Source organism: Lutra lutra, chromosome 3 (genome assembly GCF_902655055.1).
Source record: "Lutra lutra chromosome 3, mLutLut1.2, whole genome shotgun sequence".
NCBI lineage: Eukaryota > Metazoa > Chordata > Mammalia > Carnivora > Mustelidae > Lutra > Lutra lutra.
The window spans coordinates 9920262-9944722 of record NC_062280.1 but is presented as its reverse complement, the minus strand read 5'-3'; the positions used below and the strand labels follow the sequence as shown (position 1 = coordinate 9944722).

The 24461-nt window shown below is 35.0% G+C and overlaps 1 protein-coding gene across 3 annotated transcripts in view; it reads left to right on the top strand.

The window, feature by feature from the left end:
* Window positions 1–24461, top strand: part of BOLL (boule homolog, RNA binding protein) — a 51719-nt gene that overhangs the window by 25024 nt on the left and 2234 nt on the right. For 2 of the 3 annotated variants that reach the window (XM_047720675.1, XM_047720676.1), the window contains exon 10: window positions 1894–1992. In XM_047720675.1, coding sequence (XP_047576631.1) covers window positions 1894–1992 — 99 coding nt within the window. Of the gene's footprint in view, window positions 1–1893; window positions 2026–24461 lie in introns of those variants that run through there. The other variant, XM_047720677.1, reaches the window with a different exon arrangement.

The window sequence follows — 24461 nt, the reverse complement described above, 5'->3', positions numbered from 1 at the left end:
GTATTCCATTGTATATACACACCACATCTTCTTTATCCATTCATCTGTTGATGGACATCTAGGTTCTTTCCATAGTTTGGCTATTGTGGACATTGCTGCTATAAACATTCGGGTGCATGTGCCCCTTCAGATCACTATGTTTGTATCTTTAGGGTAAATACCCAGTAGTGCAATTGCTGGATCATAAGGTAGCTCTATTTTCAACTTTTTGAGGAACCTCCATGCTGTTTTCCAGAGTGGTTGCACCATAAACCTACAACTTTTGATTTCAGCTAGGTCATGATCTCAGGGTCATGGGATCAAGCCGCACATCGTTGGGTTCTGTGCACAGTCAGAAGTCTGCTGGAATTTCTCTCCCTCTGCCCTTCCCCCCAACATAAATAAATAAATCTTTTTAAAAATACTTAATAACTAAAAAATATAAATGTTATTTTCAGTGTCTTTATGTTCCCAAACCATTACTTACCTTACCATCTATGTACCAAGAACTATAAAGGTGTGTTTTAAGTCAGTGTTGTAAAAATTAGAAAATTAGCACCCACCTCCCAATTAGAATGTATTATAATATTTTATAACATTATGATGTTCTGGAACAATAATTTCCACAGTTGGATCTTAATGTTACTATCACTACTTCTACCAGGATTTCTGTTTTCATCTCACCCTTCATCATCATTTGCTTGACTGAATCTGCAAAGTACTCTTTGTTAAAGAAAACTTGTGGGTGCTATATTCTCTGAGTTCTTTCATGCCTCTTTGTTCAGCATTGTTGTCTATAAATCTGAAAGACAGTTACACTAGTATAAAATAGCTACATCATACTGCCAAAACAAAGTGCCACAAACTAGGTGGCTTAAACAACAGACATTTATTGTCTCACAGTTTTAGAGACCAGAAGTTGAAGATCAAGGTATTGGCAGGATTGATTCCATCTGAGGGCCATGAGGGAAGCATTTGTTTCGGGCCTCTCTTCTTAGCTTATAGATGGCCATCTTCTCCCTGTGTCTTCACTTTATTTTTCTATCTCTGTGTCCAAATTTCTCAATTTTGTAAGGATAGTAGTCATCATACTAGATTAGCTTCTACCCTAGTGACCATATTTAACTTGATTAACTCTGCAAATTCCCTGTCTACAAATCAGGTCACATTCTGATACACTCAAGGTTAGAACTTCAAAATATGTTTTGAGGGAACCAAATTCAACTCTTAACAGTACTATTTTTTTATAGAACATCTAGTCTACTCTTTTCTGGTGTTGAGTGTAGCCAGAAAGAAGATTGAAGCCAGCCTTATTTTTCCCCCTGAACATAATTTGCTTTTTCTTTCTGTATGCCTTTTGATGGATGATGCATTGTTGTTGTTGTTGTTGTTAAGATTTTACTTATTTGAGAGAGAGAGAGAGCAGGGGAAAAAGCAGAAGAAGAAAGACCAACAAATTCTGTGCTGAGCTCAGAGCCTGACATGGGGCTCAGTCTCACAATCTTGAGATCATGACCTGAGCTGAAATCAAGAGTTGGGTTAACCCACTGAACCTCCCAGGCACCTCATGAGGTGTGTTCTTAGTTGTCTTTGCATATACTATTCCCACCTTCTTTCTCTTAATTTTTCAAATCCAAGCATCAACTCCACAAGAAAGCTTTTTCTGACTGCCTCCCCAATTTTCTTAAGCTAAATCAAGTAGTTCTTTTCTTTTCTTCTATATATGTTTCATAGGACTTAGAGTAATTTTGACGATTCAACTGTCCCTGGTCAATATATAAATTAATTAAAGATAGAATGTGTTTTTCATTTGTGTTCCTCCATTGTGTAGTGAAATGCCTAGTACATTGCAACAATGAATAAAAACTTTGAATTAATAAAAGGTAACACATGTTTGTTTTTTTTTTGTAACAGCCTTATTCTGATCATGGAGTTCAAGCAACATATCACCAGGTTTATGCTCCAAGTGCCATTGCTATGCCTGCACCTTTGATGCAGCCTGAACCAATTAAAGTAAGAAGTTTGTTCTGATTTTTTTATTATTTTTTCAGTCATATTTCAGGCTATTCAAATTTATTTTCTGAAAAGAAATAATGTTGGATACTTATATCACATTTGTGATCAAAACTGAATTAGTGAACTCTTTCATGTGGAGCGCATACAATTCTAAATTAACTATAATTTTTACAGTTAGTTTTGCATAAGTTATAAATCACACATGGTCAAAAATGTTTTATTTACTGTAATAAAATATATATAACTTACAATTTGCCATTTTTAAGTGTATACCTAAGTGGTATTAATTACATCCATGTGCTGTGCAACCATTACCACTGTTTCCACACTTATGCATTAGCACAAAAAGAAAATCTGTACCCATCAAGCAATAACTTACCATTCTTTTCTCCCTACCAGTCCCTGGTACTCTCTAATCAACATTTTATCTCATTGAATTTGCCTTGATAGTTCATATACTCAGATTTTGGTTTTGTTAATGGCATATAGTATTTATGGGAAGATGAAATCGAGTTGACAATCTACTCTTTCAGTTTGGGAATTGTGCTTACGCATCCTAAATCAGATGCAGGCCAAAGAGTGGGAATCTAGTTAGATCCATGTATATATTCAATATATTTCAACTCTTGGCTGTGTAGCAGGGAATTCTGCTTATTCCCTTATGACCTAGTTTCTTAGTGAAACTCTTCATCATTACTTGCAGGAAATGGACTATATCTGTAAGAACCACAGATTGATTAACTATTGTGATGGTAATATGAATCTTGTTTATGGTGTACTTTGGTAAAGAAAGTAGGCATACTCTACAATAAAATGATAGAGATTAACTATTTCACACGCATATTTATTTATGTATTGGAACTCAGTACCAAGACAGTCTACTTTAAGGAGCCCCCCCCATATCCCTTCATCCCGTTACCACTCACTGCATTCCTTCACTGCTGTTACCACCAGTAATGAAATAAAACTATAATTCGACCTAGTGTCACAGCCTCAAGTGTTCCTAAACTTTATCTATAGAGAACTATTATAGTATCAAAATCTTCTAAAACGGACTTCCTCTGATATTAACATTTTCTCCAAATATACTTCTCTAAAGATAGTTGAAAGAGTTTTGCCATATTATATAAGTACTAGTTTTTCCAGTTACTGATTATATAGATCATATATATAAACACAAATGATTGAAGTTGTACTGCTTGAATAATTCCAATAGAGGATGAAGTGGTAATGAGTGGTACTTCGATAGGAGAAATTTTCAAATAACATTAATGCTACACATTCTTAATTTAAAGTTTAATTCCTCTAGTTTAAGAGTAAACACTTTTCTATATTTTCTTAAATCTATGAGTAGCAAATGTCAGAAATTATACTGAGAAACTGCTATCTTACTCTTTAATTTAGCCATATAGAAAGTACACATATGTTGACTATAAATTATAACAGAGGCATAAATAGGTATCTTTGTACATATAAGCTTACAACTGGAACCAATAAATTGCCTCTAGATGTCTAGAGAAATGCTGCTAAAAGGGACTTCACCCCTTCTGTCCTGATACAGATCTTTACTCTACCATGCCACAAACCAAAAGGGAACAAAAGTACTGACTTGTTTCAATTTGGAATTTAATCTGTCTCATTAAGCATTATAATAATTCTGGTTATGACATGGGATATATCCTAGGGAATATTTTAGTCCTACCCAAGTTAAGATTTAAGGAATAGGGAAGAGTTGAAGAGCTATGAACTATACTTAACTAGCTTACTCTGAAGCCCATCATGTCTCTCACAATCATAATATGAGATTTCATTGAATCTGCAAAATAATGGATTATAAGACACACCATTATTTATCACTATAAAAGAAAAAAACATCACCATCAATTGTAAATGTATCCCTATTTAGTGGTTTTGAAATATGAAAAAACTTATGTTTCAACATGAGTGAAATTTAACATTTTATTTTTAATTTAGAGATGTAATGTTGAGGGGATAGGGGGAAAAAACAAGTCCTCTTTTGTTAGAGATGAGAAAAAAAATTTTAATAAACTTTCAAAGTCAAAACTGGAACACAGGGCTATTGTATAGAGTTTTATATTCCCTGTTTTTGTTTTTGTTTTAAGATCAATGTCCTATGTATTTTTTTTAAGATTTTATTTATTTGACAGAGATCACAAGTAAGCAGAGAGGCAGGCTGGGGGAGAGGAGGGGTGGGGTGGGGGTAAGGGGTAGCAGGCTCCCTGCTGAGCAGAGAGCCCCATGTGGGGCTCAATCCCAGGACCCTGGGATTATGACCTGAGCCGAAGGTAGAGGCTTAAACCACTGAGACAACCAGGCACCCTGTCCTATATATTTTATACTCAGTAACTTTTTTAGGTGATTTGAAGGCCCTCAACAGGAAATGCTACCCCACTCAGGGACAGAAACTCTAAAACCACGTCTATAGTTTTCTAAAACTATATAACCCTGGGGAAATGCTTTAATATACCAATTTTCCTGTGTGGAAAATTATCTACTTTTGTTTATAGTACGTTTGTATTATAACATAGAAGTCTTAATACATAACTATTATATCATTAGGAGATGATCTTTTCTCTAAAATATATTAAAGTAGACTAATATTAAAATATTGACATTTGAAACATTAGCCTTTGTTCTTACTATGCAGATTTTCCCTGATACCAAATACCTTGGTGAGTTAAAACAGAAAGGTGGAAATATTCCTTAGGTAATCTGAGCCTGTTGTTTTTATAAGTATATGTCATTTTTTAAACTCTAATGATTATAATTTAAGGGCATTAACTGTGTATTTTCCAGAGTAAGTAATTTCTGATGCCAAAACTATCGTGAAGCATCAAATCTAGTCAATAAAATAGAGACTTTATTCAGAGCTCAGAGCACAAGTCTAACTACTGTAAAAGACTGCCAGAAACTATTCATTGACTGTAAGGTACACACTACTATATTCTGTCAGATCAACTACATATATTGTAAAGCTGACCAATATAGAAACTACTACATGAATATGGTATTAATTAGAGTATCATTTTTTTTAATTCAGCAGAGTCCCATCTTAAATAGAACTAGGTTTTGAAGTCAAGAAAGCAAAATCACAGAATCATAAAATTAGCCCATTGAGTTAGACTACAGGAAGGAACAAAAGGAAAATCTCTGTGTATCTGGGCATTTGAAGATCAGTATCAAATCCCTAGGTAAGAAGGGTAGAAGTAGAAAATTCTAAAGTATTTGTTTTACAGTGTTTTTCCATTTTTGCATTAATACAAGTATCTAATAAATTCATTCTTATGAGAATTAACTGAGATACTGGAGACTGGGGAAATTATAATTTGAAGTTAGCCTTTAAGTTAAATGTTCATTTTATGAACTCTTACCATTTGCAACAACATGGATGGAACTAAAGGGTATTATGCTAAGTGAAATAAGTCAATCAGAGAAAGACAATTATCACATGATCTCACTCATATGTGGAATTTAAGAAACAAAACAGAGGATCATGGGGAAGAGAGGGAAAAAATAAACAAGATGAAATTAGAGAGGGAGACAAACCATAAAAGATTCTTAATCACAGGAAATAAACTGAGGGCTGCTGGAGGGGAAGGGGGGTGGGGGATGGACTTACTGGGTGATGGACGTCAAGGAGGGCACATGATATCATGAGCACTGGGTATTATATAAGACTAACGAGTCACTGATCTCTACCTCTGAAACCAATAATACATTGTGTGTTAATTGAATTTAAATAAAAAATAATATAAATAAAAATGAAAACATTAAATGTTCATTTTTTAACTCCAATATAGAATAGCTTTCATGAAAACATTTTATATTCAGAATAATATTTAACTACTTTCCAGGCTATAAAGATTTTCTTCTAATTAAAGCACCAATTGGACTTGAATGAAAAGCACAGCTATTTACCTATTACATCTTACCCTTTAGAAGGACACTGTGATTCAGAAGTAAATTAGAAAAGGATTTGGCCTGTTCTCTTTCTAGCTCAGAGACCCATTGTGTCTAAACTAAAAATCAAAGACAGTTTACTTTACAGAAACACATTCTACTACTATCTTCTTCCTAACCATTTGCTCATTTCAGTATCATTAACACTTCTTATAAAGCAATTTAGAGACTAAAATTCCCACACATTCAGCAAGTCCTCAGAGTAGAGGACAACAAATGAAAAGCACTGCATTCTAGAGGACAGAGACAGGAAAAATCTGTGCCTTGCAGCTCTGGGCATACAGGAGGATAAAAATTTTCATTCATTGTACATGTCAAACTATAGATAGTCTCAGATTCTATGGAATTAATTATTTTATTCAATAGAGAACTTGGCAGTAGGAGCAAAAAAGCTCATTGAGCTAAGCGGTAGAAATTGCATAGGTTCTGTGTGTATTAAACCTCTTTCTTACTATAAACATAAGACAGAGGATGGAGATAGTAAGAGGAATCAAGAATTCACGAAACTTAGAATTGTCATGGACAGATCTCCATTTAAGGATAGGCTAAACAGTAAAGTATACACTGTGTAGGTCCCATGAAAATATTTTTTTAAAGATTTTATTTATTTATTTGACACGGAGAGACAGAGATCACAAGTAGGTGGAGAGGCAGGCAGAGAGAGAGGGAAGCAGGCTCCCCTCTGAGCAGAGAGCCCGATGTGGAGCTCGATCGCAGGACCCTGAGATCATGACCTGAGCCGAAGGCAGAGGCTTAACCCACTGAGCCACCCAGGCGCCCCCCATGAAAATATTTTTGCATGTGGCATTACACTGAAGGTAAGGATAAACAGCATAAATATGGATATATGTATTAAGAACATATATATAAGAGGAAATTAAATAAACTTGTAAAAACATATCCCATGTTTCCAGTAATTACAGACAAAAACAGGAAGGATGAAATGGTTGTTGGCCAGTAAGAAAACACTGTATGAAACTATTGATATGATGGAAAAAATAAAATTTTTCTTTTCTGTAAAGGACTAGTAGTTACTACATAAAAACAAATCCTTGATATAGAATTTTTTTTAATTCTCCCAAAATACAGAAGATAACATGAAATATTAAATGATGATGAAAAATAAAATGCTACACTAGAGAGAATAGAGACAAGTCCAACCAAAAAAGAGTAATTCTCAAAAAGAATACAGAAAAAAATTGAATAAAAACAACAAGCAGAAATTTTAATAACAAAACAAAAACACCCTTGGTTTGTTTTGAATTTACAAGTCAAAAGGGATTCACCATCCTTCAAGCAAAATTAATGAGAGGAAATCCATGTATAAAATTCTGATAAATATCCATTACCCTCCTTCAAACATCCTGGTCCCTTTACTTTTTTAACCATATATTCTTAAATAACTTTAGACTTAAAGTTTCAAAAAGTAATACAGAGTTTATGTATCCCCTAGCCCACCTTCTCCTAATTTTAACAACTAATATAATCATAGAACAATTAGGAAAATACAATTAGCATTTGTACAGTACTATTAACTAAACTACAGACCAGTTTTTCCCACAAATGTTCTTTTTCTGTTCCAGGATCTAACCCAAGACCTCATGTTACATTAATTTGTGATCTCTCCTTACTCTCCTCCAATCTGTGAAATTTACAGTATTTCCTTGTCTTTCATGACTTTAACACTTTTAAAGAGTCAGTTATTTAAAGAGTCAGTAAAAAATAACTAGTCAGTTATTTTGTTGATTATCCATCAATATGAGTTGGGTATCTTCTCTTGATTAAATAAAAGTTATACAGAGGTTCCTAGCTGGCTCAGTCGGTAAAGCATGCAGCTCTTGATCTCAGGGTTGTGAGTTCAAGCTCCACTTTGGGTGTAAAGATTACTTTAAAAAAATAAAATCTTAAAAAAAAGTTATGCATTTGGGACAAGAATATCACAGAAGTGATGTGCCCTTTTCAGTCTATCATTTCAAAGGATACAAGATGCCAGTATATCTGATTGCTGGTAATATTAAACTTGATCACTTTAAGCATGAAAGGTAAAGTGCCTAAGTAACAGAGCTAGTAAGTGGGAGATCCAGGAGTCCAACCTAAGCATGCTTTCTACCAAGAGAAAAACTTAACTGGTCTTCTGAAATCCCTAACAGTAAAGTTCATTGACAAACCTATCTATGCACGAAGGACTTCTCGTTGGGATTTTAGAGCATCCTTCTTAAATATGGACATGCAATCACATTAGAAGAGGGCCTCCAGAATGAGAGACCATAACAAACAGAAGGAAGCATATAATGCAGGGGACAGAAGAAAATATCAAAGATACTATAATTAATATTCTCTTCAAGAGAAAATTAATGAGAAGTGGCCATGTATAGACATCCTGGCAAACACTTCATTTTTTCTCAAACATATTGGTCCTTTTAACTTTTTTTTAACTTTGTATTTTGAACTGTTTTCAGATTAACAGAAAAGTTGTAGAAATAATAGAGTTTCTGTATATCCTTCACCCTACTATTCTTTGACTAGGGGGCACTGGTACAGGGAATGAACATTAATACGATCCTCTTAATTAAACTATATACCTTACTTAAATTGTACTAGTTTTTCCATTAATGCAATAGCTGAAATAAATTAAATGTAAAAGCGTTAAACATTATAGGCAAAAGTTTTTGAGAAAATAGAACAAAAAGAGACAGAGGTGAATAATAATAGAGAAAAAGATAAAATTAGAAGATTAATCCAAAAAAAGTTTTTTAAAGATTAGAAGATCCCAAAAGTAAAATATTAATTCCAGAAAAAGAAATAGTTTGGAGGAAGTTAGCAAAAGGTTAACACAATAAAATTCCCTAGGAAGTTAAGGACAAGGGTCGTTAGATTAATAGGGCCTACCAATTACTTGGCGTAATTACTGCAAAAGACTCACAGTAAGACACATTATTGTGAAATTTCAGAATGGCAGGGATTAAAAAAAAAAAGGAAAAAAAACCTAAGGCAAGAAAAGAGATCACATACAAAGAATCAGCAACACTGGAAGCTGGAAAACAATGGAGCAAAGCTTTAAAAATATTTAATGAAAATTTTAAGCTAGGATTCTGTAATAGACAAGTAAAAATGAAAAAATACATTTTCGTACAGTAGAGTCTAAAAAAACTTTGCCCCACATGCATCCTTTACTCAGGATGCTGCTAAACATATTTCACCAAACAAGAGAATAAACTAAGAAAAGATATGGGATTAAAAAAAAAAAAAAACAGGCATCTAAAACAGGGGCAAAGGCTATGGGAATTCTGAGGATGACAACAAAAAGAAGTCTCGGGATGATGGCTGTTTAGCTGATTTAAAAAGCAGTCAGCCCTGAATTGGAGCAAGATTCAGGATTGTTCTCTGCAGGAGAAGTAATTTTTATTTGTGTAGAAACTTGTATTAGGTATCTTTAAGAACTGTGGAAGGAATATAGAGAGACTTAGCCATAGGTTTGAAGAAAACTAAATGAGTGGGGAAAATGAAGCAATAAATGAAAAACAAAAAGCTGTTCAAAAAAGAAAACATAGGGGCACCTGGGGTGCCTGGGTGGCTCAGTGGGTTAAAGACTCTGCCTTCGGCTCAGGTCATGATCCCAGGGTGCTGGGATGGAGCTCCACATTGGGCTCTCGGGAGCCTGCTTCCCCCTCTCTCTCTGCCTGCCTCTCTGCCTACTTGTGATCTCTGTCTGTCCAATAAATAAAATCTTTAAAAAGAGAGAGAGAACATAATTATAATATGCCAGATGACTCATCAGTGAACAGCATTTAAGCATAATAATTAAAATAATTAACATAAACTTAAGCAAAACTTACGATGTAAAGAAGATGGACAAGGAAATAAAAGAGATAGAAAAGAGTTAAAATCTTTATCTACCATAAAGAAGTCATTAGATAATGAAATTGATCATTTAATAGAGACAGAAATATAGAAATAAATGCTAGAACAAACAACTGAAATAAATGAATGTGGCCACCTCTGAAAAAGTGAAGTGAAATAAGAATGGAGTGGCAAGGGAGGAAGAGTGTGTTAAACCTTTTTTTCCTTACCCTTTAACCACTATTCAGTTTTTAAAACTAGGTATATAATTACTTTAATAAAAATTTAAAAATTAACTTCAAAAGTGCAATGAACATCAGATTATTAACAGCCAAGATATATCAGGCAAATGTGAACATTAGGGAAAAAACCCAGGATGACATTAATAAGAAAGTAAATTTCAAAGTAAAAAGCATTGTAAACAAAACAGAGAAGTCCAGTTTATCGTGTTAAAAAGTCAAATCTAATATGAATAAGTCTAATAATGTAACATCAAAAATATAAAATAGGGGCTCCTGGCTGGCTCAGTCAGAGGAGCATGCCTCTCTTGATCTCAGGGTCATGGGTTCAAGCCCCACATGGGGTGTAGAGATTACTTAGATAAAACTTTAAAAAATAAAATAGAGGGGGCACCTGGGTGTCTCAGTCGGTTGAATGTCTGACTCTCGATTTCAGCTCAGGTCACTGTCTCAGGGTAGATTGAGCCCCATGTCAGGCTATACACTCAGGGGGAGTCTGCTCAAGATTCTCTTTTTTCCTCTCCCTCCATCCCCTCTCCCAGCTCTCAATCATTCACTCTCTCTCTAAAAATAAAAATGCCTTAAAAATTAATTAATTTAATTAAATGAAAAAGGTCAGTTTAATAATGTAACATCAAAAGTATAAAGTAGGGGCACCTGGCTGGGTCATTTGGAAGAGTGTGCAACTCTTGATCTCAGGGTCATAAATTCAAGCCCCATCTTGAGTATAGAGGTTTCTTAGTAAAAATAAAAAACATAAAATATAAAGTATAAAAAATAAAAAACATAAAATATAAAGTATAAAAAATAAAAAACATAAAATATAAAGTATAAAATAAAAAATATAAAATATAAAGTATAAACTTCTAGAAATACCAACAGAAAGAAACACAGCTGTGATAAGAGACTTTGATATCATAACACAGATTCAAATAAGTAAGACCTAAAAACACTATATATGAATAATACATATAAATTTTGTTCCTTGCAAAGAGAAGCTACCTCTTTTCTAACAATCACACAAGTTGATAATATTTTAGTCACAAAGTAAATATAAATTCAATAAACTATACAGGCTATTTTCACTAACTATAATGAGTTACATGCATGAAAGGAGAGCACATGCAAGGCAGAAGTATTGAGAGAATGACCCCTAGTAGACAAGGTTGCCTACTGAAATAGCAACAGAGAGTTGTTATAACCTAGATGATGAGACCTAAGTGCTCTATGTCCTGGTCATGACAATCCCCACTCCTCCTCAACCACAGCATGAACTAGGACCACTCTCCAGTCCTCTATTTTTTTTCCAGCCATCTAAATATTACCAACCATCTTAGCTAATGATGCCCTCGAGAGAAAATTTTCTCAAGGTGAAAACCACAAAACATCTGAAAACAACACAATAAGTAACATGTGAGAGAAATAGCAATGAACTATAATTTACATATAACATACGTTACAGGTGTACAACATATTCATGTATATATTATGAAATGATCATCACAGTAAGTCTAGTTAACACCCAAAAGCTCACATACTTACAATTTTTTTCTTATGATAAGAACTTTTAAGATCTACTCTCTGAGCAACTTTCAAATATGCAATACAGTATTATTAATTATAGTCACCATGCTATACATTAGTGGTCTACTTAGAAATGTCTTCTATATGTATTACTAAAGCAGTTATGTTTGCTTACTTTTCCATTATTCAGACTTAAGATTCTATCAATATGAGTTTTCTCCACACAACTAAATCAGTTAAAATATACTGAAATTTCTTATGTATTCACTTAGCCATTCCTTCTTGAATACTTCAGACTTTAGACCTTTCATGAAACAGTGTTGTTTCAGAGCGTGTATCTGTTACTTATCTTTAAAACTTCAGAATGAATACATTGGTGACAGATTTTAAAGCATTCCTGCATTGCAAAACACCTTATCTTCCTTCATGCTTTGTGCAGTGAAATGTTCTTAATCTAAACTCTATTAGCTCTTCATTGCAAGAGTGAAAACCTCCTATTTCCTCTTGTAAGCCTTTAAGGAAGAGACATTTATGTCATTCAGGAAATTTTAACCAAGGTTTATTTAAAAACCTCCTCTCTCAACTTTAAAAATTGGCCAAAACAACTTTTACTTGAAAAATATTTATAGGATATGTTTTGTTTTATATTGTCAATTTTGTCTTTTCCATATATACCAATTTACATCAATTCGTACTGCTTATACTACTTGGAGGTTACCTCAACTCCTTTATTTTCACTTTCTATCTTGACTTTTGGTAATTTTTATCCTTTCTTGAATACTCTTCAGGAAAGTTTCTTTAAAAAGAAGAAGGGAGTCAAAATCAAATCAGTTTGCTTATCCTTCTAATCTGAGAAAGATTTAATTAGATGATTAAATTGAAACTGCACCCGAAATAAAAAACTTTATGGATTAAAATTATTTATTACTGTTTCTGACTCATATTACTGTATACTGTCAAATCTGACAGAATCTAAACAAATTATGGGTCATAAGTTAATAAGTCACATAAACAAGTTACCCCTTGCATAGACATGTTATATGGATGCTACCATATGACAAGTCTTAAGTAACAACTCATTCTCAGTAGTTCAATTTATCAAGCATTTATATTGAACATTACATATGAAAAATAATATTTGAAGTGCTGTAAATATAATTAGTAAGATTTCACCCTCAAGATTATATTCGGCTCTGTCCATGCCCTGAGCATAATTTTTTTCTCACTTTAACTGTTACTTGTAATGTAATGTTACATTAAAAAATTTTTCATATGTGGACTCAAAGGTACTTCTGTACTATAGTGAAAGTATTAATGGGGGAACAAGGGGAACAAGGCACAGATGTCTTCACTTCACTTCTCCATTTCAACATTGTACTGGAAGTCCTAGCAAATGAGGAAAGACAAGAAGGAAACAAAAATATACATTTTGGGAAGGAAGAAACAAAACTGCCTTTGTGTGCAGATGACATGATCATCTATACAGAAAATCCAGAAGAAATGACCAAAAAATTCCTGAAGTAACAAGCAGTTATAACAAGGCTGCAGGATACAGGCTTAATATGCAAAAGTCAGTTGTTTCTCTGCTCACCAGCAGTGAATATAAAAATGAAATACTTAAGTGTAAATCTAACAAAATATGTACAAGATCTAGATGAGAAAAATTAAAAACTCATAAAAGAAATCAAAGAAGAACTAAATAAATAGAGAGATATTCCATGTGCATGGATAGGAAGACACCATATTGTCAAGATGTCAGTTCTTCCCAACTTTATCTACAGGTTCAACACAATCCCATTCAAAATCTCAGTAAGTTATTTTATAGATATTGGCAAACTGATTTTTAAGTTTATATGGAAAGACAAAAGACCCAGAATAGCCAACACAATATTTAATGAAGAGAAAAAAACCAGCGGACTGACACTACTCAACTTCAAGACACAGTAAAGCTATAGTAATCAAGACAATGTGGTATTAGTAAAAGAACAGACACATCAATGTTAACAGAACAGAGAGCCCAGAACAGACCCATATATATATTCAACTAATCTTAGATAGAGGAGCAAATACAACACAATGGAGAAAAGATAATCTTTTCAACAAATGATACTGGAACAACCAGATATCCACATACAAAAAAGTGAATCAAGGGGCGCCTGGGTGATTCAGTTGTTAAGCATCCGCCTTTAGCTCACTTCATGATCCCAGTGTCCCAGGATCAAGCTCCATATTGGGCTCCCCTACTCAGCAGGGAGCCTGCTTCTCCCTCTCCAGCTCCCCTGTGCATGTGTTTCCTCTCTTGCTATCTCTCTTTGTCATAAATAAATTTAAAAATCTTTTTTAAAAAAGTGAATCTAGACACAGATGTTACACTTCTCAGAAAAATTAATTCACAGATCTAAATGTAAAACATAAAACTGTAAAACTCCTAGAAGATAACCAGGAGAAAATCTAAATAACCATGAGTTTGACAATGACTTTTTGGATACAGCATTTAAGTCATGATTCATGAGAGAAATATTTGATAAGTTGAGCTTCATTAAAATTAAAAACTTCAGCTCTGTGAAAGACAGTGTTAAGAGAATGAAATGACAAGCCATAGATTGAAAGAAAACAAAAACATATCTGATAAAGAAATGTTATCCAAAATATACACAGAAGTCTTAAAGCTAAACAATAAGAAAATGAACAAACTGATTAAAAACAGGGCTAAGTCCTTAATAGACACCTCAGCAAAGAAAATATACAAATGGCAAGGAAGCATATGAAAAGATATTTAACATCAGAGGGAATTGCAAATTAAAATGAGATACCACAGGAGAAGTAGGAGACCTAAATATCATTAGGTCCAGGAGTTCAGCAAGTTAACAAACCATTCTGAACACCCACAAATTCAACAGGAGATCAAAGAGAAGTGCAGCAATTCTAGGAACAGAAAAGCAACCACTTTCTGGAAAGTAGGGCATGCGGAGAGGTGAATCCAAGGTGATACACAGGAAGATAGACCCCGGGGTGGGGGGAGGCGGACAGCTCCTGGCAAGCGGTAGAGCAGTGGAGCACAAAATAGGAGCTTTTAGAAGTCTGTTCCTCTGCAGGACAATGCTCCAGTGGCTAAGCGGGGGTGGAGCCCTCGTGGGGACAGTGGAGTCTCAGGACCTGCAAGGTCACAGAAAGACCCAGGGTGCCTGAGTGCAGAGCTGCCCAGGTATCAGAGCAGGGAAGCTGGCTGCAGAGACAGAGCCAAGGAGTGAGCTCTCAGCTCAGGGTTACCTTAAACCATGATCCAAGGCACAGTCAGGCCACTGCTCTTTGAGCAGGGACCTCACAAGTGGCAGATCCGGGGACACCCCCTCCTTCTTCCTCTGGGAGGAGCAGTGTGGGAATGCATTGCAGGAATCAGCAGGGTTTGGACACTCCAAATGGGGCTATGTGCCAGAGATAGAAATACTTGGTCATAGGCTGGGTGGCACAGACTGCGGCTGGAGACCAGGGAGATGGGAGGGATTGACTGCTTTTCTCTGAGGGTGAACTGAAGAGGGGGACCCTGAGCTCTCGGTTCCTACAGGACCAGAGATTAGAAGGCTGCCATATTCATTCCCATCCTCCAAAGCTCTACGGAAAGCATTCAGGGAACAAAAGCTACCAAGCAAACCTGAGCAGATTGCTTAGCCTGGCCCCTGGCAGGGGTGGTGCAGTTCCGCCTCCAGCAAAGACATTTGAGAATCACTGCAACAGCCACCCCCCCAGGAGGTCACCAAGAACATCCAGCTAAGACGAAGTTCACCCATCAATGAGAACTGCAAAACTTCAGAGCTACGGGAATACAAAACATAGAATTCATGGCATTTTTCCCATGATTCTTTAGTCTTTCCAAGTTAAATTTTTAATTTTATTTTTTCTTATTCTATTTTTTAAATTTTTCTCTTATTTATTTAATGTTAATAGTTAATATTTTATCAATGCCTTTTTAAAATCTTTTAAAATTTTCATTGTTACAGTCATATTCTATTCCTTCATTTTATTTAACCTTATTTTTTGTATACATATAGGTTTTTCTTTCTTAAAAATTCTGGGATACAGTTTCTTCTAATAGATAAAAATATACCCTAAATCTAGCTCATAGGTTTATTCTAGTCTCCAGTCTAATCACATTCTTTCCTCTTTTCTTTTTCTTTTTTCAACCAACTTCTTATCAATTTCTTCTTAGAATCTTTTTCAGTTTTCATCTTTACATTCATATTCCATCCCTTCACCACGTTTACCCTTATTTTTGTATGTATATAAGTTTTTCTTTAAAAGTTTGGGAAGCAGTTTATTCGAACAGACCAAAATACACCCAAAATCAAGTGTGTGGCTCTGTTCTATTCACCAGTCTGATAATAATGATAATATATATAATATATACATATATATATATATATATATATATATATATATATATTATATATGTTTGTGTGATACATATATATATCACTACACACACACACACACACACACACACACACACACACACACATTTTTTTTTTCTCCTTTCTTCTCTTCTGATTTGGTTAGCATATATGTTTCTGGGGTCATTGCTACCCTTTTAGTATTTTGTTCTCTCATTCATCTATTCTTATCTGGATAAAATGACAAGGCAGGAAAACTCACCTCAAAAAAGTGAACAAGATGGGGCGCCTGGGTGGCTCAGTGGGTTAAAGCCTCTGCCTTCAGCTCAGGTCATGATCTCAGGGTCCTGGGATCAAGTCCTGCATCGGGCTTTCTGCTCAGCAGGGAGCCTGCTTCCCCCTCTCTCTCTGTCTGATGCTCTGCCTACTTGTGATGCCACTCTGTCTCTCTCTGTTCAATAAATAAATAAAATCTTTTAAAAAAAAAAGTGAACAAGAGGCAGTACTGACGGCTAGGGACCTAATCAATGTGGACATTAGTAAGATGTCAGAACCAGAGTTCAGAATAAAAATTATCAAGGTGTTAGCTGGGCTCGAGAAAACCATGGAAGATACTAGAGAATCCCTTTGGAGAAATAAAATCCCTTTCTGGAGAAATAAAAGAACTAAAATCTAACCAAGTTGAAATCAAAAAAGCTATTAATGAGGTGCAATTAAAAAAATGGAGGCTCTGGGGTGCCTGGGTGGCTCAGACATTAAGCGTCTGCCTTCAGCTCAGGTCATGATCCCAGGCTCCTGGGATCAAACATGTATCAGGCTCTCTGCTCTATGGGAAGCCTGCGTCTCCCTCTCCCACTTACCCTGCTTGTGTTTCCTATCTTACTGTATCTCTCTCCATCAAATAAATGAATAAAATCTTTTTTTTAAATGGAGGCTTTTGGGACACCTGGGTGGCTCAGTGGGTTAGAGCCTCTGCCTTCGGTTCAGGTCATGATCCCAGGGTCCTGGGATCAAGCCCCACATTGGGCTCTCTCCTTGGCAGGGAGCCTGCTTCCTCCTCCCTCTACCTGCCTCTCTGCCTACTTTTGATCTCTGTCAGACAGCCTCCTGCGTGTCCGGGAGTAAGTTAATAAGTAAGTTAAGTAAATAAATAAGGTCTTTAAAAAAAAATAAAATGAAAAGTAAAAATGGAGGCCTTTACTGCTAGGATAAATGAGGCAGAAGAGAGAATTAGTGATATAGAAGACCAAATGATGGAGAATAAATAAGCTGAAAAGAGAGAACCAGCTACTGGACACAAAGGGAGAATTCAAGAGATAAGTGATACCATAAGATGAAACAAGATTAGAATAATTGGAATTCCTGAAGAGAAGAGAGAGGGGGGAAGAAGGTATACTGGAGATATACTGGAGCAAATTATGGCAGAGAATTACCCTAATTTGGCAAAGGGAACAAGCATCAAAATCCAGGAAGCACAGAGAATCCCCCTCAAAATCAATAAAAATAGATCAACACCCCATCATCTAATAGTAAAACTTACAAGTCTCAGTGAAAAAGAGAAAATCCTGAAAGCAGCTTGGGACAAAAGGTGTCTGTAACATACAATGGTAGAAATTTTAGATTGGCAGCAGGCCTCTCCACAAAGACCTGGCAGGCCAGAAAGGACTAGCACAATATAGTCAGAGCACTAAAGGAAAAAAATATGCATCCAAAATACTATATCCAGCTAGTCTGTCATTGAAAATAGAAGGAGAGATAAAAAGCTTCCAGGACAAACAAAAACTAAAAAAATGTACAAACACTAAACCAGCCTTACAGGAAATATTGAAAGGGGTCCTCTAAGCAAAGAGACAGCCTAAAAGTAACGTACCAGAAAGGAACAGAGACAATATACAATAACAGTCACCTTACAGACAATACAATAACACTAAATTCATATCTAAATGCCCCAATCAAAAGACATAGGGTATCATAATGGATAAAAAACACAAGACCCATCGATATCCTATCTACAAGAAACACATTTTAGACCCAAATACACCTCCAGATTTAACGTGAGGAGAAGTAAAACAATTTACCATGCTAATGGACATCAAAAGAAAGCTGGGTGGCAATCCTTATATCAGATAAATTAGATTTTAAGCCAAAGACTACAATAAGAGTTAAGGAAGGATACTATATCATACTTAAAGGGTCTGTGCCCCTAACATGGGAGAAGCCAATTATATAACCAATTAATAACAAAATCAAAGAAACACATCAATAATAATATCATAATAGTAGGGGACTTTAACACCCCCTCACTGAAATGGGCAGATCATCTAAGCAAAAGATCAACAAGGAAATAAAGGCTTTAAATGACACACTGGACCAGATGGACATCACAGATCTATTCAGAAAATTCCATCCCAAAGCAACAGAATACACATTCTTCTCTACTGCACATGGAACTTTCTCCAGAATAGATCACATCCTGGGTCACAAATCTACATTCTACATATTTAATGCAATACCTATCAAAATACCATCAATTTTTTTCAAGGAAATGGAACAAATAATCCTAAAATTTATATGGAACCAGAAAAGACTCCAAATAGCCAGAGGAATGTTGAAAAAGAAAACGAAAGTTGGCAGCATCACAATTCCAGACTTCAAGCTCTATTACAAAGCTGTCATCATCAAGACAGTATGGTACTGGGTGCTGGCACAAAAACAGACACATAGATCAACGGAACAGAAGAGAGAGCCCAGAAATGAGCCCTCAACTCCATGGTCAACTAATCTTAGACAAAGCAGGAAAGAATGTCCGATGGGGGGAAAAAAAAAAAAAGTCTCTTCAACAAATGGTGTTGGGAAAATTGGACAGCCACATGCGGAAGAATGAAACTGGACCATTTCCTTACACTACACATAAAAATAGACTCAAAATGGATCAAAGACCTCAATGTGAGACAGGAATCCATCAAAATCCTTAAGGAGAACACAGGCAGCAACCTCTTCAACCTCAGCCACAGCAACTTCTTCCTAGAAACATTACCAAAGGCAAGGGAAGCAAGGGCAAAATGAACTGTTGGGACTTCATCAAGATAAAAAGCTTTTTCAAACCAAAAGACAACTGATATTCACAAAAGATATATCAGATAAAAGGCTAGTATCCAAAATCTATAAAGAGCTTAGCAAACTCAACACCCAAAGAACAAATAATGCAATCAAGAAATGGAAAGAAGACATGAACAGACATTTCTGCAAAGAAGACATGCAAATGGCCAACAGACACATGAAAAAGTGCTCAACATCACTTGGCATCAAGGAAATACAAATCAAAACCCAAAGAGATACCACCTCATACCAGTCAGAATGGCTAAAATTAACAAGTCAGGAAACAACAGATGTGGGCGAGGATGTGGAGAAAGGCAAACACTCCTACACTGTTGGTGGGAATGAAAGCTGGTGCATCCACTCTGGAAAATAGTATGGAGGTTCCTCAAAAAGTTGAAAATAGAGGTACCCTATGATCCAGCAATTGCACTACTAAAGATACAAATGTAGTGATCCAAAGGGGCATGTGCACCCGAATGTTTATAGCAGCAATGTCCATAATAGGCAAACTATGGAAAGGGCCTAGATGTCCATCAACAGATGAATGAATAAAGAAGAAGTGGTATACACATACAATGGAATACTGTGCAGCCATCAAAAAATTAAATCTTGCCATTTGCAATGACATGGGTGGAACTAGAAGGTATTATGCTAAGTGAAATAAGTCAATCAGAGAAAGACAAGTATCATATGATCTCTCTGATATGAGAAATTTGAGAGGTAGGGCGGGGTTCATGGGGGGTTGGAGGGAAAAATTGAAATAAGATGGGACTGGGGAGGGAGAAAAATCATAACTCTTAATCTCAGGAAACAAACTGAGGGTTGCTGGGGTGGAGGGAGGGATAGGGTGGCCGGGTTATGGATATTGGGGAGGTATGTGTTATGGTGAGTGCTGTGAATTGTATAAGACTGATGATTCACAGACCTGTACCCCTGAAGCAAATAATACATTATATGTTGATTTAAAAAGAGAGAGAGAGATACCACTACACACCTATTGCACTGTCAAAAATACAAAGCACTGACAATACCAATTTTGACAGGGATGTGGAGCAACAGGAACTCTCGTTTATTGCTGGTAGAAATGATACAACCAATTAACCAATTTAAAAGACAGTTTGACAGTTCATTATGAAATCAACCATACTCTTACCATAGAATCCTACCTCACTCTCAGATATTCACCCAAATGAGTCAATAATTTATGTCCATGGCACCTGTGTGGCTCAGTAGATTAAGCATCTGCCTTTGGCTCAGGTCATGATCTTGGGGTCCTGGGATAGAGCCCCACGTCAGGCTCTCTGCTCAGTGGGGAGCCTGGTTCTACCTCTCCTTCTGCCTGCCCCTCTGCCTGCTTGTGCTCTATTTCTGTCAAATAAATCTTTAAAAAAAAAAGTATGTCAACACAAAAACTTGCACACAGATGTTTATTAACAGGTTTATTCACAACTGTCAAAACTTGGAAGCAACCAAGATGCCCTGCAGTAGATGAATGGATAAATAAATTGTGGTACAACCAAACAATGGAATATTATTTAGCAACTAAAAGAAATGAGCTATAAAGCCATAAAAGACATGGAGAAAACTTAAATACACATTATTACTAAGTGAAAGAAGCAGTTTGAAAACACTACATACTATAAAATCTCAACTATATGACATTTTGAAAAGGTGAAACTATGGAAACAGTAAAAAAGTGAGTGGTTGCTAGGGGGTGAGGGAGGGAGAGATGAATAGAGCAGAGAATCTTTAGGTCAGTGAAACTATATGATAGTATTGTGATGGATACACATCATTATACATTTGTCAAAACCCATAGAATATATAACACCAAGAGTGAACCCTAATGTAAACTGTGGACCTTAGGTAATAATGGTGTGTCAGTGTAGGCTCATCAATTGTAACAAATGCACCATTCTGACTGCCAGATGTTAGTGGAGGAGGTTACCCGTGTATGGGGTTAGGGAGTCTATGGGAACTCTACTTTTCTGACCGATTTTTGCTGTGAACTTAAATCCATTCTAAAAAATTTAGCCTGTTTCTTTTTAGTTATTCAGGTACTCAGGTTCTAATCCATATTTTTAATTATTGATTTCCTATATTCAGTAGTATAATTAGTTGTGGATGTGCCTCGTATGAAAAATGAACATTGAAATACTGTCAAAAATTGTTTCCTAACAGTCCATGATTATATCATCATAATTATGACAATCTTTTCTTTGTATTACATCTTCTTCAAAAGGTAATGTTCATTATACACAATATACATATTATATATTTAGTCATTATAATGTGTAATTGTTGGAAGTTTTTATTTTCCACACAAATGGCAATTCATATCACTATACTTTTCTTTTTATCTTCTTAATACATTTTAAGTGATAGTATATCCCAGCTCGACCAGATTCTCTAAAAGAATTAGGGAATTACACTAAATTCAGAATCCTATTGTTGCTCTTAAATATACAGAACTGAATCTTGTTGCCTTTGGTTTTCCTGAAATGTTAAAATGCATCTGAGACTGCATGAAGATAGCCAAACTGAATATTATGTCATTTTTTATACTTGAAACGTTAATGATGAATGCATACAAGAGATGGGGTCTATATGCTGTCCTGAGTACCTTTGTAGGAAAAAAGTTACATACTGATTTCTTAGTGGTATTATAGAATAACTGCTGTTCTAATCATTTACATTTAACCTTTGAGTTCAAGGAAAAGAGTTAATAATATTCTACATTGAGTTTTAAAGTTAATCTTGTCCAAAGACCCCTCCCAAAGAGGTTGTGGATAAAAATGTATTACAATATAACTTGTTTCCTTTCTAATCCTATATATTTTATATTTAAAAACATGGTTCTGAGAAGGGGTCCATATACGTCCGTATACTGCCAAAGGAGTCCATGACAACTATTTATGAAAACCTATGTTGTACCTGTAATATAGAGAGAGAAGAAACAAGAATTAAAAAACAAGTTTGTCTCTGTGTTAGAGTTACTTTATTCCACTTGTAACATAAATTTTTGCAAGGAGAAATGTCTTTAGCCACATGTTGCTAATTCTAAGAGCTTTTAAGTCTTCCATACTGGTTGAAGCTATTCAAACTAGATAAGCAATAATATAGGAAGCAGGTTGATAAGGTTGATAAGGAATAATACCAACCATTGCAAATACAGTTTTCCACATTAAAGAAACACAACTTACTACAACAAATATTATAATGAATGTAATTTTCTTTTTAAAAAACACTAATATTCAGTGTTAAAAAGTCAAGGCCTTGGAAGTATTAGAAACAAACTTCAGTATTACAGGATAGTTCTTTGTGCTTTTGTAAAGACAGGAAACTCAATTTCTTATGGTAAAACATAGAATAAGAATAGATTTAACTTAAACATTATGGTAACTAGTTCACAGATACTTACTAATCTCATATATCTAAGCATGTTCCTAGTTAATCCTGTTCTTTGTAGTCTCAAAAACATTAGTTGCCACAGCTCTGAACTTCTCTCAAGGTTTCTATTAAACTTGTAATGTCTGATTTTGACTTTCATTTAATCAAGGTGAATCCAATATATTTGAGGTTGGTGATAATTTACTTCTACAATATAGAGTATATACACTTCTACAATATAGAGTGTATATACAATATAGAGTATATACAGTACAGAGTATATATATATTTGAGGTTGGTGATAATTTACTTCTACAATATAGAGTATATACACTCTTTACATTTAAGGCATTTTATTAAGGTTTTCTTTCATAGATTCTCAGAAGCTCTCAGACTGAAAATTTTTTTGCAGCATGAACAGGTTGAAGCAGGAGTCAACAAACTTTATATAATAAAGGGCCCAATAGTAAATATTTTTAGCTTTGAGGCTACACAGTGTGCATCCCAACTATTTGCTACTTGTAGCATGAAAACAACCACAGGTAAAATATAAATAACGAGTTGACTCTGTGCCAGTAAAACTTTATTTACAAAAACAAAAGATGGGCCAGACTTGGCCTGAAGGCCATAATTTCACAATTCTTGGGTTAGCCCATTGCTGGGATCATGCATCCTCATAAAATATAATGTGAAATACAGTATAAATGCTTTGCATATATTTCTATTTTTAATTATTTCTTTTTAATCATTTTTAACCTAATATGAATTATTTTACCCTGGGCCTCTGGACTACTTTAATATTTACATTGGTCATAAGTTCTTACCAGCCAAAATAGTTATTAATCAATGTGGATACAGACATTGTGGATAAAGACAATTTGAGGTATATATTAATGACACCGCAAAGGTAGATATTAGTTGATACAGTATTCTAAGTCGATGTTATGCTTTTGTTATGGGGAGAAAGCTATACCATTGTGTAGCACATTTTATTTGCATATCCCGTTACATTATTTCCATTCCAAGTTTGAGCACTTAATTTCCTTGCATTCTGAGTCTATCATTCCCTCTGACTGGACATTTTTTCTCGTTTTACTCAATCTTCTTTCCCCTTAGCACACATGAACATCTTCTTTTTCACAAGAGTCAACTCATCAAATCTTAATCCCTTACAGAATTGGAAACGTTTTTTGGATCACATCATCCCCTACTTTAAGGATATATGATAATAAGCAGTAGGATTTTGTATTACATACTTCACTAATGATATTTTAAATTTATCTGTTTTGGAAAGGCAAGAAGAAGAGTATAAGGGTGTCTTTTTCATTCCATATGAAATTATTTTTTCTTCAGTCCTGAGATCTATTCAAACTACTCATGTAAGATTGCCAAGATTTGATGCCAAATTCCAAGGGTCCTCTCTTAGTTCTTGTCCTCTTAGATTCTCTTTAATTCAATACTGTCAACAGCCTGTGCTCAAATTTTATTAAACTCAGATGTGGTTCTCTTTCCTTACATTCAGTATGAGTTTTCAGTATCTCTTTCAAAAATATATTTCTTCTTTTACCAACTACTAATTATGGCTACTGACTATTCCCTTTGTTCTATAAACAGTCTTATAAGGGAGTTTTTCCTGTTTTCTTCTGTACTTTAATAGTGTTTAATAGTGAATCTGGCCTTAGTGCTCTGATTCTTTTCCTAATTTAAGCCAAAAAAAAAGAAAGAAAGAAAGGAAGGAAGAAAGATAAACCACATGAATAGGTGGTCACTACCTCCTCTAACTCAAAATCACAAATACACAATTTTTCACATTTTATTTTCAGAATCCATAACTCTTAATGTTAGTTTGCCCATCTTTCTTCTCCCCTAAAATCAAAACAATACCAGTGATTTTTCTGACCTCTTGATGCTACATGATCCATTTATTTTATGTCCCCTTTTCAGTTAACTTTATAAAAATAATATATTTCTTTCCATTGCCAAATCCCTTTGTTAAACTCCATTA